This window comes from Sebastes fasciatus, chromosome 17 (assembly GCF_043250625.1).
Source record: "Sebastes fasciatus isolate fSebFas1 chromosome 17, fSebFas1.pri, whole genome shotgun sequence".
Classification (NCBI taxonomy): domain Eukaryota; kingdom Metazoa; phylum Chordata; class Actinopteri; order Perciformes; family Sebastidae; genus Sebastes; species Sebastes fasciatus.
Window position 1 is genome coordinate 23,633,405 of NC_133811.1, and position 15,179 is coordinate 23,648,583.

At 39.8% G+C, this 15,179-nt stretch overlaps 1 protein-coding gene across 2 annotated transcripts; it reads left to right on the plus strand.

The window, feature by feature from the left end:
* Positions 1–1,507: 1,507 nt before the first annotated feature.
* On the plus strand, positions 1,508–12,274 carry tmem268 (transmembrane protein 268). 2 transcript variants are annotated; one of them, XM_074612341.1, is made up of 9 exons: positions 1,508–1,852; positions 4,401–4,539; positions 6,509–6,603; positions 6,724–6,831; positions 7,871–8,023; positions 8,207–8,317; positions 10,372–10,461; positions 10,719–10,940; positions 11,450–12,274. In XM_074612341.1, exons 2-9 carry the CDS (start codon positions 4,419–4,421, stop codon positions 11,615–11,617), a joined length of 1,068 nt encoding a protein of 355 aa, XP_074468442.1. In that variant the 5' UTR covers positions 1,508–1,852; positions 4,401–4,418; the 3' UTR covers positions 11,618–12,274. The 2 variants fall into 2 exon arrangements, with proteins under 2 accessions (XP_074468442.1, XP_074468443.1); XM_074612342.1 differs by having other exon boundaries at positions 10,722–10,940.
* Positions 12,275–15,179: the final 2,905 nt, after the last annotated feature.

Here is a 15,179-nt window from a genome sequence, read left to right on the forward strand (position 1 = left end):
ATAAATAAAATATTGACAACAGAAGAGTTGTTTGATTGAGTCTCCTGCACAATTATTTATTATTTACTATTATTATTTATTTAGCATTTGTATAATTATCTTTTTAAATATTTATAATTGTCTATTTCTCATTGATTGGAATAATGTTTTGTATGCACAATAATGTGCTTTATGCAGCTGCTAAATGATGGATAAGTGTTAGCTACAATTATGTTACATTTCAATACAAAAAAATTAATGTATATAGATATATATGTATATAAATGTTTGTATTCATATGTATATATATGAATATAAATGTTTGTTTACATTTAATGATATTGTGTTTTTCTTTTACTTTATGTGATACATTTTTGTTGTTGTTTTTTTACTGTTCTTGTCCTTTATATTATTTCCTTTTATATGATTTGATTGACATTTACACAGTTTGTGGAACTTATTTTTATTAATAAAATATTGACAACAGAAGAGTTGTTTAATGAGTCTCCTGCACAATTATTTATTTACATATAATTTATATTATTTATTTAGCATTTGTATAATTATCTTTTTAAAATATTTATAATTAGCTATATTGTATTATTTCTCATCGTTTGGAATAATGTTTTTGTTTTTTTTACTTTATGTGATATATTTTAGTTTTTTTTCCTTTACTGTTCTTGTCCTTTATATTATTTCCTTTTATATGATTTGATTGACACTTACACAGTTTTTGGAACTTATTTTTACTAATAAAATATTGACAACAAAAGAGTTGTTTGATGAGTCTCTGCACAATCGAAATGTATTTATTATTTACTTACATTATTTATTTATCATTTGTATAATTATCTTTTTTAAATATTTATAATTAGCTATCTATTTCTCATCGTTTGTAATAATGTTTTGTATGTGCAATAATGTGCTTTATGCAGCTAAAATAAATTAATGTAAATAAATATACACAAACTAAATAAAATACCTTGTGACCCAATTTTACATCTAATGAACCACATACTTCATGTCTATGACATTTTCTTTCCTTCGAGGTGGAAGATCAGCTGGGGAAATAAGACATATTTTGTGTTTACTTTTTACTTTTTACTGTAGGCAGGGATAAATGCTGTCAGCAGAAAAAAATAATAATCTGTGTGTTATTAATTTCAGTTGATTTATGCATTTAATTTTCTGGTTGTGTTCTGTAATTACTACGAGCATTATGTTAAATACACTTACAACTTTGATCCAGATGAGGGCAGAGTTAACCTAAAACAGTACAAGACATATCAGCCAGCCACAGTATAAAGTCCTGTACAGTATAGAGTTTTTATGGTGCAGTTTTCAGGTGTTTACAGTGAGGGAAACATGTGTGTATGAATTTATATCCCTTGTATGACCTCCATTGATCCACAAGTCCTTGGACGTCATGAGTTAATGTGTGACAGTTCCAGTAAAGCAGCAACACGATGCCAAAACAAACTGGAAACTCTCCAGAAATGCCAATATAAGATAGACTTTAGTCCATGTCACAAAATGAAGTAAATAAGGTGTGAATACGTTTTCTTAATTCGCCTCTACATATTATTTAAATGTTGTTAGTGTTGACTGTGTTGAGCTGAGAGCCACAAACCACATTCCTGTAGTCATGAGGTCGAGCTGATCTGTGTCACACGGTAAGAGAGAGGAGGAGGAGAGAGAGAAACAGAAACAGAGGAAGAGAAGTAAGAAAGAAACTCTGCTGAGACACATTTGAGGGGGAAAGTATAACCATGGTCTGTATGCTCAGTGAGACGAGGGATCTATGAGGGCCGAGAAAGGGGAATACAATCACCACAGCTTCTGTTGACATGACGGACTTTCATCTAAAAAGCAGGTAGGATGTGTGTTTGATTATGTGAAATGAGGACTTTTTCTAGTTTCATTGATGTTGGTTTCAAGGATTCACAGTCTTAGAGGTGAGCTATTCAGATGAAACCACAGAAAAAAAAACATTTTTAAATGAAGATTTGAACACAGAAATGTGACATGGTTTCCCCTTTTTTTTCTACAACCATCTACATACACCCAATGAGAGCTTTTATGTAATTGCATGAAGATTTTAAAAAGTTTTTGGAGATGAATTATGGCCTGCTCAATATGAAAATATTAGTTTAACTCAAGTGAAACATGCAGGATCTTGGGAAATTAGTATTTTCTGCAGGAATTGCCACAAAAAAACAGACACAAATAGGCCTACAAAGTACTAGTAGATTCAGCAGAAATGCAACACCACACACAAAACAAACAGGATGCAATTTTAAGATAAGCTCAAGACATCTGTGCTGTTTCCTCTATTTACTAGTGAAATAGAGCTGCTGCCATGTGTGAATAGTATTGTGTTTTCTCTTCTTGAGCAGGTGCAGTGTAAGCAGGCAATGATGAATTGTTGTTGAGTCGGCGTGACTTTATTTACATGTAAGGAGGTGAAAATGAGAGAGTAGGTGAAAGGCATGAGAGGGCTAAGAAAGAGGTTAGACTGAGGGGGAGAAAGCAATTGAGTTTTCACACTTCAGTGCTAAAATGTGGCTCCGTCACAGACGTGCAGACGAGAGCACAAGATGGAAAAAGACCCAGAGAGAGCTGGTTTTGACTACAAGTAGCAGTTCCTCAGTTTTATCACAAGAAGCGTGCTGTTGAGGTGCAGAGTCACAACTAAAGATACCTCTTATCCTCTATTAACAGGCTGAGCTACACTGTCATGATAAAAACATGACATTTTGGAAATTTTACTTAAAAAGGCATCACAGATATGAGCAACTCTAAAGGCTCATAAAAATGTAAATTCACTTAAATCTACTCCTCTACACTGAATCTATCCAATAAGAGGGTATAATAGCCTTTTACTGCCTCTGACGGCAGATAACACCGTCACAATGTCACTGCAGTGAACGGAAAGCAGAAGTGATCTGGTTTCCTGCAGGTTTTGAGACTTTCTGTCTTTCTTTAAATAAACTGTGAGCATGTTTGTCAGAGATAAGGGCTTTTGTTTTATCTGAAGGGCTTTAGAAAGAGATTAGCCTACACTAGACCGCTCTGCTTATTCAAGCACGACATGTTTAACCTGTTGATAGGAACAGCACAACGGTTCCAGACCTTGATGAGCTCAGGTGTTATATAGCCTCATCTGTAGGCTACCATTTGTCATAGTTTATATGAATGGAGTGTAAATTGGATGTTATTTAACACTTTTATTTATATAAATACTGTGGAAGTATCAAAACACTCAATCCACAGGGAAACACACACAGCCCGTATTCAGAAACTCTGAGTTTGAAACAAGCTGTCAGGATTTCTGCCCATTTGTGATGTCACGAATATAAAATATTTAGACCCTTTACACAGTTTTTAATGTAAACGTTATAAATTCGTCCCAGTTTATTTCCTGTTGCAGTGTATGTGAATGTCATCAGCTGACAGGAAGTACACGTGGACCCATGCCTAGCAACGCAATTCTGTTGCAATTCTGTCAAAATGTGCTAAAACGGAGCGTTTCGGCAGAGGGTAAATACAGGTATATTCAGGCAGACAGTATGAGGAAAATAAAGATTTTTTTAACATTACAGCATGTAAACATGTTCTAGTAGAAACCCCAAAATACAAGCATGAACCTGAAAATGAGCATAATATGGGACCTTTAAGCTACTGTAGCCATTTCAATGTTAATTTCTTTTAGATAGCTAACTATTTCAAATGTTTATCCGTACCTTTGACGCCAGTTAACTATTTCAAATGTTTATCCGTACCTTTGACACTAGCTAACTACAGACTATTTGAAATGTTTATTCATTTGTTTTCAGCTCACTGTTTCAATTGTTTATTCCTGACTTTCAAACTTCTAAACTAGTTTTCACACAATCACAATTGCAACCTGTGTGTTACAACTTACCAGCTCTGGAGATTTACTAGTTAATTAGTTGAGGTTCCCACGTACCCCCTGGAAGCTGCAGAAGTGCCCCCTGCGGTGCGCCTCTGGTTGGGATTCATTGTGTTAGAAAACACTATAAATGAATAGCCTATTTCGTTAGATCATGCTGTCTCACTAAGTTCCTCTGAATTCTTACACAACATCATTGCTGCTGAATAATCAATGTCTCCGTTTCTTGTAATCTGTTACATGAATACAGTAGGCCTATGCTGAGTTCTGGCATGAAATGTAATTGCAAAGTAATGCATGACTGCTGTCACATGAAACCACTGGATCCTCTTTTTTTTCACTTGAAATGAAAGTTTCAGGGATGTTTGAGCAACAGGTTTCAGGAAATGAGGAACTTATAAAATTCCTTTTATGTCTCAGAAATTCATCTCATCATAAAATCATAAAATCATAAAATGTCCTTGTCAGGCCAACTGTCAAATGTTCTGTTTCTGTTTTTCTCCTTTAGGACGTGGTTACCTCTGAGATGATGGAGGACAACAACGGAGTCTGTCATGTGATGGAGGAGAGTGAGGTGGATGAGCGGATCAGACAAACCAAAGATCAGCCGCAGCAGGAAAACAACAGCAGACCCAACTGGACAAATGGTAAACAGCTGCTTCTTTATTTGTGTGAAGCTTGATTTACCCCAACATGATTCCAGGCAGAACAACAAAATCTTATGAAAAAGCAATAAAACAAACAAGCTTGTGTCATTTATACACCTTAACTGATAATGTATCAAATAAATGAAAACATAGGACTGAAATTAATAATTAAACAGGCACAAAAACAGTGTTAATTTTGGGGAATGTGGCCTAGTAAAAAGGGAGAAACATTTTCACACTGATATCTGTTGTTTTTTTACTTGTGCCGATGCAAAACATTATCTAGTCCACAATTAAAGGGACTGTTTGTAACTTCTTCCACGTATAAATCAATCCGGGTCGGTGTCCCATGCGCGCTCGCGTGTGGCTACGCTGTTCAGACAAGACTCAAACACAAACTACACGGAAGCACCAAAACCGCAAAGTTATATCTAGTGAAGCCCGTCTTGTAAAACAGTGTTGGCCGCGGTCGGAGGACGCGGGGGAGACCGTAGCTTTGGTCCTCAGGGCCGGGGTCTCTGCTGTACTCTGCTCCTCTGCTCCTCGGCCTGCTTGCCTTCACTCACACACCGCGCTCGTTCTCGCTCTTTTGCTCCACCCTGACGTGCATACACTGCAGAAGAGTTAGTTTAGCTCTGAGAATATCTAGTGAATGTACAGTGGACGTTTGTGCAGAAATAACTGCTGCAGCTCCTCCAGACCAACAGAGGTTTCCCGTGTTTTGTGAAGTGATGGGGCTCCGCAGCGAGAAACGTTATCATCTCCGACCGGGTGCCGGTGTCTCCTCTGTTCCCTCCGGCCGCGGTCGGGAGGCTGAAGCAGGAAAAGCCAACACTAGGATCAGCAGTGATTCATGGAGAGACCTTCGTCTGGTCAGCTAACATTACTGCCAAGCAGCTGAAATATAGAGGGATATTGTGGTTTTAGCTGACGTGTGTCGCCTCACTGTTTTGACGGATGCTCGCTCACATTCGGGTAGCGCGTGCACACAGGCAAGCCCGAGCAACAGGACGCTGACTTTTGTTCACTTAACGACCACAGGTGTTGCTGTTATTACCAATTTCGGTAGATGCTTTGAACAAATGGGACATCATCATATTTATACCTGAATTGCAGGTGGTAGCTATTGGCAGTAGACAGCATTGACGAGTTGGTATCTGTTATTTAATAAAAGGCTAATAAACCAATTCATCAATCTAACCTTTGACCAAATAGTCATATACAGACTAGATCACTTATTAACTGTATCTTTCTGACTTTCACTTTCGCCCTGAGTAAATCCCGGAAGTGTTTTGGAAATAAAAGTTACGTATTAAATATGTGCACCAGTTAAAATCCCAGTACACACTAAAGCTTACCGGTGTTACAGCTAAGTTGCCTCATTTGCCCCGCAGTGCTTGTTTCAGATATCGTTCAGTTTGTGTCACTACAGTATAACAGATCAGTGCTCTTATGTTAGATCACCTCATGATCCAGCCCTACTGTATAGCAGCATTAGAGACGCATTATCACGGTGAAGTCACCATAACATCCCGCTTTAGATGCCAATAAACACACATACAAAAATATGAATGAGATATCTTTTAACTACTCAACATAGAGCCTATAATATACTTGTTATATATGGAAACTTTGGGATTTAAAGTCTGTATGTTTGAACAATATCTGACTGCACAGCGTGAGTTTGTACTGACTGGTCCACCTCAGGTCAGTGAGATTTGAGGGGTTATTTATATTTGACTGCCCTAGTTTTGTTGTGGGTTTTGTGTGTGTTTGACAGCACAGACTCCTTTTCATTGCTACCATATATACTGCAGTGATGCTTTTAAATCTTATTTTATACCTCCATTTTCTTCTTTGTCAGTTGTCAAGTGTTTCAGACGAGTTCTTGTCACACTTCTATTTCCAGCATTTATGTAATAATGATGATCCTGTTGTGGATCTCTCTCTCTCTCTCTCTTGCTGTCAGGTCAGTGTGTTGTGGCGATGCCGAGCTGTTCGATGCTAAACCCGAGCTTTGATCTGTCTCTGTGCCGTGCCAAGCTGGAGAATGATGGCTTTCAGGTCAGCACACACACACACACACACACACACATACATATGAGCTACTGTGGCACGTCAAAATTCAGATATCTTTACTTTAATCTGTTTAATCCAGGTTGTTCATTTGTTTATTCTTTTCAGATTCCAGTCAGAGACATGGAGGCTCCTCTGCAGACAGCCCTGGACGTTCCCTCAGTCAGGAGATACATGGTTTTCAACTCGGCTCTCTTCCATTTCATACTGGCACCGGTATGTCGTCCAGCTTTCCGCCAAATCTTACCAAGGATTAACTCTGACCATATCGCTCTCTCCTCATACCTCTGCAGTTTTAACTCTCTCACCACTTTTCTTTCATACTTTTTTTCCTGGTCTGCCTCAAATGAGCACTCAAGTGATTTAGTATTACACTTTCATAAAGTTTGGGAACTTGCAAGAGACTGATAAAAAAAAGAGGTCATGTGGTCAAGTGGTAATGTCTTGTCATGGTCAACCCATGTCTTTCAAACTCTGCATATCACCAGTTTGTAACGCAGGCTTTCCGGTTGATTAAATGTACTTAAATGTAATTTATAGTCCTAATAATGACAGCATCAGCAGTTCTTTTCTCAGACATTAGTGGATATTATACTGTTTTCACAGGCTGGGTAACCTACTGTATACTCTTGACATGTGAAATCAGACTTCTTTAATATATGACCTTTGCTACACAGTACTTTGTGTACAGTACTTAATGTACATATAGCACACTGAAATTGCTGACATTCCAGGATTCAAACATGCCATAAATAATCACTTTATACAGTATCACAGGCAAAACAACACAGTTACTGTGTGCTGCTGTTAAAGCTGCAGTCTGTAACTTTGAGCAAATATGATGAAAAGTCATTTTTATGGTTGTTTCATGCTGGTGCGGAGAGATTTTACACATGCCATTAAAAGCACTAGGAGGAGGCAGAGGAGCATGATTTTTTTTCAGAGATTCTACTGTCAGGATATAGTGACAGTTTTATAAAACATAACTTTTTATCATGTTTTCTCAAAGTTACCGTCTGCAGCTTTAACTGTTAAGAGCTTCTGCCGGTGAAGCTCTAGAAACCACAGGTTGTTTTGCTCCACAGCTGCAGATATAGGAGGCAATTAGCTTAGTTTAGTATTAAGGCTAGAAGAAAAGGGAAAACTTAGTCTGGCTCTGTCCAAAGATTAAAAAAATCTGCCTGCCTGTTTCTTAAATACTAGCTGCTAGTTGCTGTCACGTTAATATTTACAACGTCTCCTCTCCCTCCACCAGATGCTGTATGTGGTGGTGTGGTGCGCCGTGTTCTCCACCCTCCACCTCTATATCACTGTCAGAGACTACTGGGTCCTCTGCCTCTCTGTCAGCCTGATCTCCATCCTCCTCACCACTGCCATCATCGTCATCCTCCACTACAGTAACAAGGAGGTAAGGATGGGGTCTGTGACCATAAACTTAGTTTACAGTAATACTGACAAGTTCATATTAATGATCTGAGTTTGGATTCATCTGAAGAGGATTGCTCTAAATATATACATTTCTTTAAATTAAAAACCTGAAATGTGAAATAATTGATTCTCAAACATGTTTCTTTGTGCGTTTCTGTGTCAGATCAACATGAACATAGACGTTCGGTTAATCCAGGTGAATGAGAGGATGGTGAAACACAAGCTGCTGGTGGCCGTGGCCGACTGGGTGCAGTCCTGCACCGGAAACATGCAGGTTGTTCTCATCAAATCAATTGAAACTGTGAGAATATCAGGTTCCATATGTGCCAGAAGTGCACTAACTTCTTCGTACGATGTGTCCATGTCTACTCTTGATACACAGCTCTCTTAGTTTCATCTTTTTTTGTGTTGCTCAACATAAAGATGAAACAAAAAGCTGATGGTGGGACTATATGACACTGAGATCAATGCAACACCTGCTCGCATCAACTTGAGTTTGTGAAGATGAACCAATCAGTGGATTTTTTTTATTATTATCAGAGTTTTATTGACCAAAGGGGCCAGCTGCAACAAGAAAACGCTGGAACTGTGTGTGCTCGCTCACAGCAAACAGCACAAAATGTATCTTCAAGATCTGTCCAGAAGGAATCCACGGAATAGGTCTATTATACTTGCAATATGACATAAAAAGTAGCACAATATATACCCAAAGTAAAAACAGACTTTTCGAAAAAGGGACAATTCTGTTTATGGAAAAAACTTAATTTAAACACAGCAAAGAAATGCTAAAAGAAATGTTACTATATATGGCTTGTACTGAAGTGCATCCCTGTTACGTGGGGCTGCAGAACAGGTGAACCCATGCACAGACACTTGACAGGGAGACAGGTATATGATGAAAAGGTATTTATTGCAAGCAAGGTTTTGGGGAGGCTCGGGCTGGTTGTAGGTAGCCAGATGTCCAGGGCCACTGAGATTTGGTGGAGTCTCTGGGCAGAGCAGCTGAGCGTTAGGAGGCACGTTAAGAGCAAGAGACAGGTACTGGAGTAAACTGGAGACAATTGGATAACAAAAGGAATGGAGAGTAGAGGTTAGTTCCAGTGAACAGTTCACAAAAATCCAAATGCAAAAAAGCAAAAAAAAAGGCAAAATACAGACTTGACCACTTGCACACTAGTAGAATCTACGATCTAGCAAGATGGATGAGCTGGGTGGTTGTAGGAGTCTTGATTACAGGATGAGATGCAGCTGGTGGGGCTCTGCTCTGACTCCAGCACACGTGTCTCCACTCAGACAACCACACACACACACACATACTGGTCTTGGGGTATGGGATATAACACATGCGCAGTGTAACTGGAGCTGCGTTGCTATTGGCTCAATTTCGGCGAGTGCAGATCAGATTTTACTGCGCTTGTGTTTTACCCCAAAGATATCACGAGTTGATGACGCCTGACATCTCCTCTTTTCACCCTCCTTGACACACACAGGGAGAGAACCACTGGGGGAGTGGCAGCAGGTCAGAGAGACACAGAATTGGATGTGGAGGGAGTGTCTAAAGAGGCAGTGGGGGCTGGTGTAACACATCCTCACTAATCATGTAGTAAAGAGGAGAGGAGTAAAGAGCTTCATGTGATCAATAAAAATGTCAAAACTCGCCAAAATACTATTATCGGCTCCTTAAATGGGGCGTTTTCAGTGGTTATAAGTCTCATAGCTGGGGGTCAGTAGGACCCTGCTACCCCCACTGGGAGGTTTTATCATCGATTCACATGGTTGATCATCAAAAGAAGAAGACGACAGCGACCTATAGTGACCGTAGTTATTACGACAGGAGCAAAAGCAGAATTGAGGCGCTGTAGTGTAGACAGCGTAAAACTCGATGTGGCGTGGAGGTTGGTTTCACTCAGGTGACGGGTTTCACATCCCGTGTGAAACCAAGAATGTGTAGTTGTCTTTGTGTTCACAAGCATTAAGTTCCACTTTTACAAAACATACTTATTTTAGGCCAAAAAACAATATTTTTCTCTAAACTTAACCAAGAAGCTGTTTTGTTTGTGTTCAAAATATAACGTTTCATGCAGTTTTACAACGTGTTGCCTTTAAGTTTCACTTCTACAACGTAGTAGGTGTAGTACTGACCCACATCTATGATGCTGATAGTGAGCACTTACGCACATTTAATGACCTGATAACAGTCAAATCAGGTGCAATTTGAGATGTGAGTGGTGATTTAGTGGTCTGTAAGGCTAGTACATCACTACTGTTTCAGTTTTGTTTCGGCAGCCACTAATGCTGTTGTATTTGTCTCTCTGTGTCTCTCTGCAGCTGTACTTTGTGTATTGGGACATGTCCTGCTGTCTGAGGGCACTGACTGAAACTTTAGAGGAGCCCTGCTTTGTGGGGAATGACACCCAGGTGAGCGAGTCCAGTACATCTGTCCCTCTGTTTGTTCTCCTGCTGCTTTATCGATTTTTTTCCTTGTGCTCCCATGTTAGTCCTCCCTCGAAAATCAATACAAACATAATTCCAGCTGCTGTTGAAAGGATATTTATTTCTATATCTTCTGTCAAACAGAAGTTTCTGTCCTTGAAGGACCGTATCGTATTTCATAGTGTCTATTTTCACAGCGTGGCAGGAAGTTTAACATGATCAATCTGTCACACTTTCACCAGAAAAAACTGAAGAGGAAAATGTCACATCTCGTTCTCGTGAATGAGGACACGGCTGTTGACCCCGAGGTCGAAGGGTCGGATCTGGAGCAGCAGGACTCAGATGAACAGAGGCCTCTGCTGAGACACGAGGACACGGACGGCAGTACCTCATCCAGCCAGCGGGAGGGCGCCAAAGTGACCACCAACTACAGCCTCGTCCCTGATGCGACGTTACCTGCTCAGGTAAAGAGACATGATGCTGTGAGACTAAAAGAAAGAAAGTTTAAAAAAGAAAAAAAATTGGAAAAATATAAATTAAAAAAAATTATAAATAAATAATAATAATTATAATTATAATAATTAAAATGAAAATAATAATATAAAATGTAGATAAATATAAAAAAGAAAGAAAGATTGTTACCACACTGAGGGGATTTATATTAGAGCTTGACTGAAACATCAGCAGTATTGTTTTATTATGTATACATCAAAATTAACAATATATGTTTGCTAATACACAAAAAGAAATTGCAGTGCAAGTTAACTTTATCAATTAATGTTTTTAAGGTTTGGTTTCTACACGAGCAAGAGTATGTGGAGTTTTGATAAAAACAATTATTATCAGTTACATGGCTTCATTAAGCAATTAAGATTGTATTATTCCCCATGCAGGTATACACAAGTGTTTCTTCATTCTCAGGATGAAAGCAGGTTACCACAACTTATATAAGTGTTGTTGTACTTCTCTGCAGGCTAAAGCCTACCAGCTTCTGATGACCTACAGTGCAGCTTATGTGAAGCTGCTGGTGTCTGAGAGGCTGTCAGGTCCGTCACACCGCCGCCTACACACCCAGAGGAACCACTGCTCCACCAACCATCTCTGCCTCTGCCAGTACATCAAGAGGAAGATCCTTCGATAACAGAACCAGCGTCGAACCAGGAGCCTGTTATACAGAACTGGTGGACTACTCTCTTTTTTTAAAAAGACTTTTGCTTTGCAGGCATGCTCTTGAACAGACAAACTGACATTTCTTCTGGAGCAAACATGGATTATGTTGTTTTGATCAAATGAAGGACTTGTTTGGAGCTCCGCTCTCTTGATCTCTCTGCTGTCTTCACGCCAGCTCTGTCTTTGCACCATCGTCCATTTGGTCCCAACAATTTCTGCACCGTGCCAAACGCTGTCCGATCCAGCTGCTGTAAAACAATATTTGCACTCTTGTACCCATGACAATCACGGCCTTAGTTACTGCTGTTTAAATTATTTGCACAGATAATAAATATATATTCTTGTGATTTGATTTGCAGTAGATTCTACAGTGGAAAGTAACATTTTCTCAAGTTCTGTACTTTGGTACAATTTGAGGTACTTTACTTGAATATTTCCATTTTTTAGGTACTTTATACTTCTACTGTGCTACATTTCAGATGGAAATATTGTACTTTTTTACTCCACTACATTATCTGACTGTACTGGCTGTAGTTACAAGTTACATTTCATATAAGATTTTACATGAGAAATGTATGATAACCTTATAAAATACAGCACTTTGTTAAATATTAAACTAGTGTTTTCCAATCTTTTTGGCGCATGACCTTTAACTAAAAATCTTCTTGTCATGTTTCAGATGTCTAGTCAGCCGTTTCATTAGATTACCATCTAATGAACATGTCTACCATTTTCTAAACTGAACAAGGGTATATTTGATTCTAAATACCACCTATTTACTTTATGTTGTTGACGTCTGTATGACAATAAAGCAGAATAAATTAAATGTCTATCAGTTTGAGCAGTTTACAAGTAAATGTTTGTACCGGTAGTCGCACGGAACTGACATTGGATCGTGTTCCATGACGAACACAAAACGGCGTTGCACGTCGTCAGTAAGGGCAGCTGGTTAAGTCGGCATCAATGCAGGCTTGCTGTTGGAGGGTTTTATAACCCACTTCCACGCCCCGGTGATTAGTTTGGAATGGCCCTTAATATTGCGGACCCTCCACGCGAACGCGCAAACGGAGTGGAAGTAGGTAGGAAGAGGGTGGAGGGGTTGGTTTGGAATTGGGCCTTAGTGTTTCTTGTGTTTCCAGCCCCTCCCTGTCTGTGTCTGTGTGTGGGCGTGGTCCTCCTTGCTCTGCTCATCATACACACCTGTCTGCAATCAGCCAATCAAGCACTCCCAATCCGCACACCTGCTTCTCATCAGTCTCATTAGCCTGCAGTATATCAACCACTCCTGGCATTGCTTCAGCTACCGTGGACCATTACCTACCTGCCGACCTGCTCTCCAGCCCACTCATCTGCCACCTCTGGCCTGCCCACGTCATTCTCCTTCATTCTTCCATCCTGTTCAAGCCATTTCTCACCGCTCTTGTTCCCTCTGCCCCAGCCAGCTACCTCACTGCTCATTCCACCTCCTTTCCCCACAACCTTTCCCATAAATCCTCTATTCAACTCACTTCTGAGTCAGTGTCCTGTGTCTCCCTGTGCTCCCCAGTGTGACAATGCCACAATGTAAAAGTACTCTGTACTCAGTACTCACTTACTGGAGATGAAGTAACTATCACTTAATTTATATATGTTTAGGTAGTTTAATCTGTAATATTGCATCATATTTCATAAACGTATCACGTTTTGTGTGTAAAATCTAAATCTGCAAAGTAAAAATTACAATATTTCCCTCTGAAATGTAGTGAAGTAGAATTATGAAGTAACACAAATTGGAAATGCTCAAGTAAAGTACCTCAAAATTGCACTTCAGAACAGAGTAAATACTTAAATTCCGCCACTGGAGTTTGAATGCAGGACTTGTAATGGAGTATTTTTACATATAGTTGTATATACTTTTATGTCTGTCACCGCTGCTTGGATTATTGAAAAGTGATGTGTAGATAAAGACAAAGGAAGCATGAAGGGAAGGAAAGAGACTCCCCTCGACGCAGCTGTGTAATGATGCTGAAAGCGGGTTAACACGAATCATTGGCTTTAGTTTCCTGGATTTGTTACCTCAAATACCAGCAACAGAAGCGGAACCAGTTTGTTTTTGTGTTTTCACACCTTTGGTTTTATACAGCACGTTCTTTTATGTGCGTAGGTGGATCTGATATCTATGCATTCGTTGTGTGTGCAGGATGCTGCAGGTTTCTCACATATTACCAGCGATTACCCATCAGTCCCGGCGCTGTGGCTGAGATGACAGCCCAGCGAGAGAGCCGCAGGATGACACAAACACACACAGCGAGACAGCCATCGTGGCTGACCCGGGGCCTGGGGGGGGTGGGAAGCTGGGATTGTGTGATGGAAGAAAGAGGCGTGCAGCGTGAGGCCAAGTTAAACGATCTCAGAGACGCTTGCTGTCCTCGGGAGGCTAAATGGCCATCTGTGATCCTGCCACACAGGCTGGCACGGCTCCCACGTTCTCCCTCAAACCTCTTTTCTATTAGCTGGTTTGTTTGGGTCCATACTTCACCTTTTCACAGATATGATTTAAAGCGGCTATAATCCATAGTTTATAATAATAACAACGTGAAAGGGAAACGCTGTTAGTTATGAAGTATAATCATCTGAATCTGCAGCTCGCCTCTGTTTTACAGAGCTTTATAGAGAGCTCATTGTTTGGCTGTCAGCCCACTCTCACCGCTCTCACAGTGTCATTTTTGGCTGCTGTTTTCAACTACAAAGCTCTAAAAACGTACTGTACACTACCTGCTCAGCACCAAACAGCAGACAGACACAGTTAGAGACTAGCTGGTGAACATAGTGGAGCATTTAGTAACTAAAGAGACAGATATTTCCCTCAGGAATTGGTAGAGACCAAAAACAAAGCTAAAAGAATGTGACTTCGGGTGGACACAAATCCAAATGAATAATAATGTTGCTCCATATCTGGTGGATGTGAAAATATAAGCAACTGTTTGCTAACAAGTTCACCATATTTTATTTAACAAATATATTTAATTAATAAAAAGGCATAGGCCTACAAACTGAGAGCCCAAGATGCAGGCAGGTAACTGGCAACCAAAACTCCATGCATAATAAAAGACAAACTGACTGAGGAACTGAGGAGGTGTAAATAGTGACTGACTAACTGGGAAAGTGGGAACAGGTGACCTGACTGTGGAGCTAATTAGGGACAGGTGAAAATAATCAGGGCGGGGTAGACAATCAAGAAGGCAGGAAACAAACAAGGGCAGGATGTAAAACCAGACAAAGACCCAAATAGGAGATGACTTAAAAACTAAAAACAGGAAACAAAATCTAACAAAAAGCCAGGACCATGACAGGTACAGGTCAGGCAAGTCGTGAGAACACCGCTGCTAAGCAACGGCAACGTCTAGAAGCCACAGAGGCTAACAATTTAGCAAGTTTGGCATAATGACAGAGGAAAAAGATGACACAGTTGGGAATATCAACATTTTCCTCAGACCTATTATGAATTACAAAGACAAACAATATACGACTAAAATTACAATATATCAACTTAT

What these genes read in the sequence shown, in the direction of transcription:
- tmem268 (XM_074612341.1), top strand. Translation starts at nt 4,419, where the DNA reads ATGATGGAGGACAACAACGGAGTCTGTCATGTGATGGAGGAGAGTGAG. An exon ending in CAGACCCAACTGGACAAATG is followed by an intron (nt 4,540 to 6,508) that starts GTAAACAGCTGC and finishes TCTTGCTGTCAG; the next exon opens with GTCAGTGTGTTGTGGCGATG. An exon ending in TGGAGAATGATGGCTTTCAG is followed by an intron (nt 6,604 to 6,723) that starts GTCAGCACACAC and finishes TATTCTTTTCAG; the next exon opens with ATTCCAGTCAGAGACATGGA.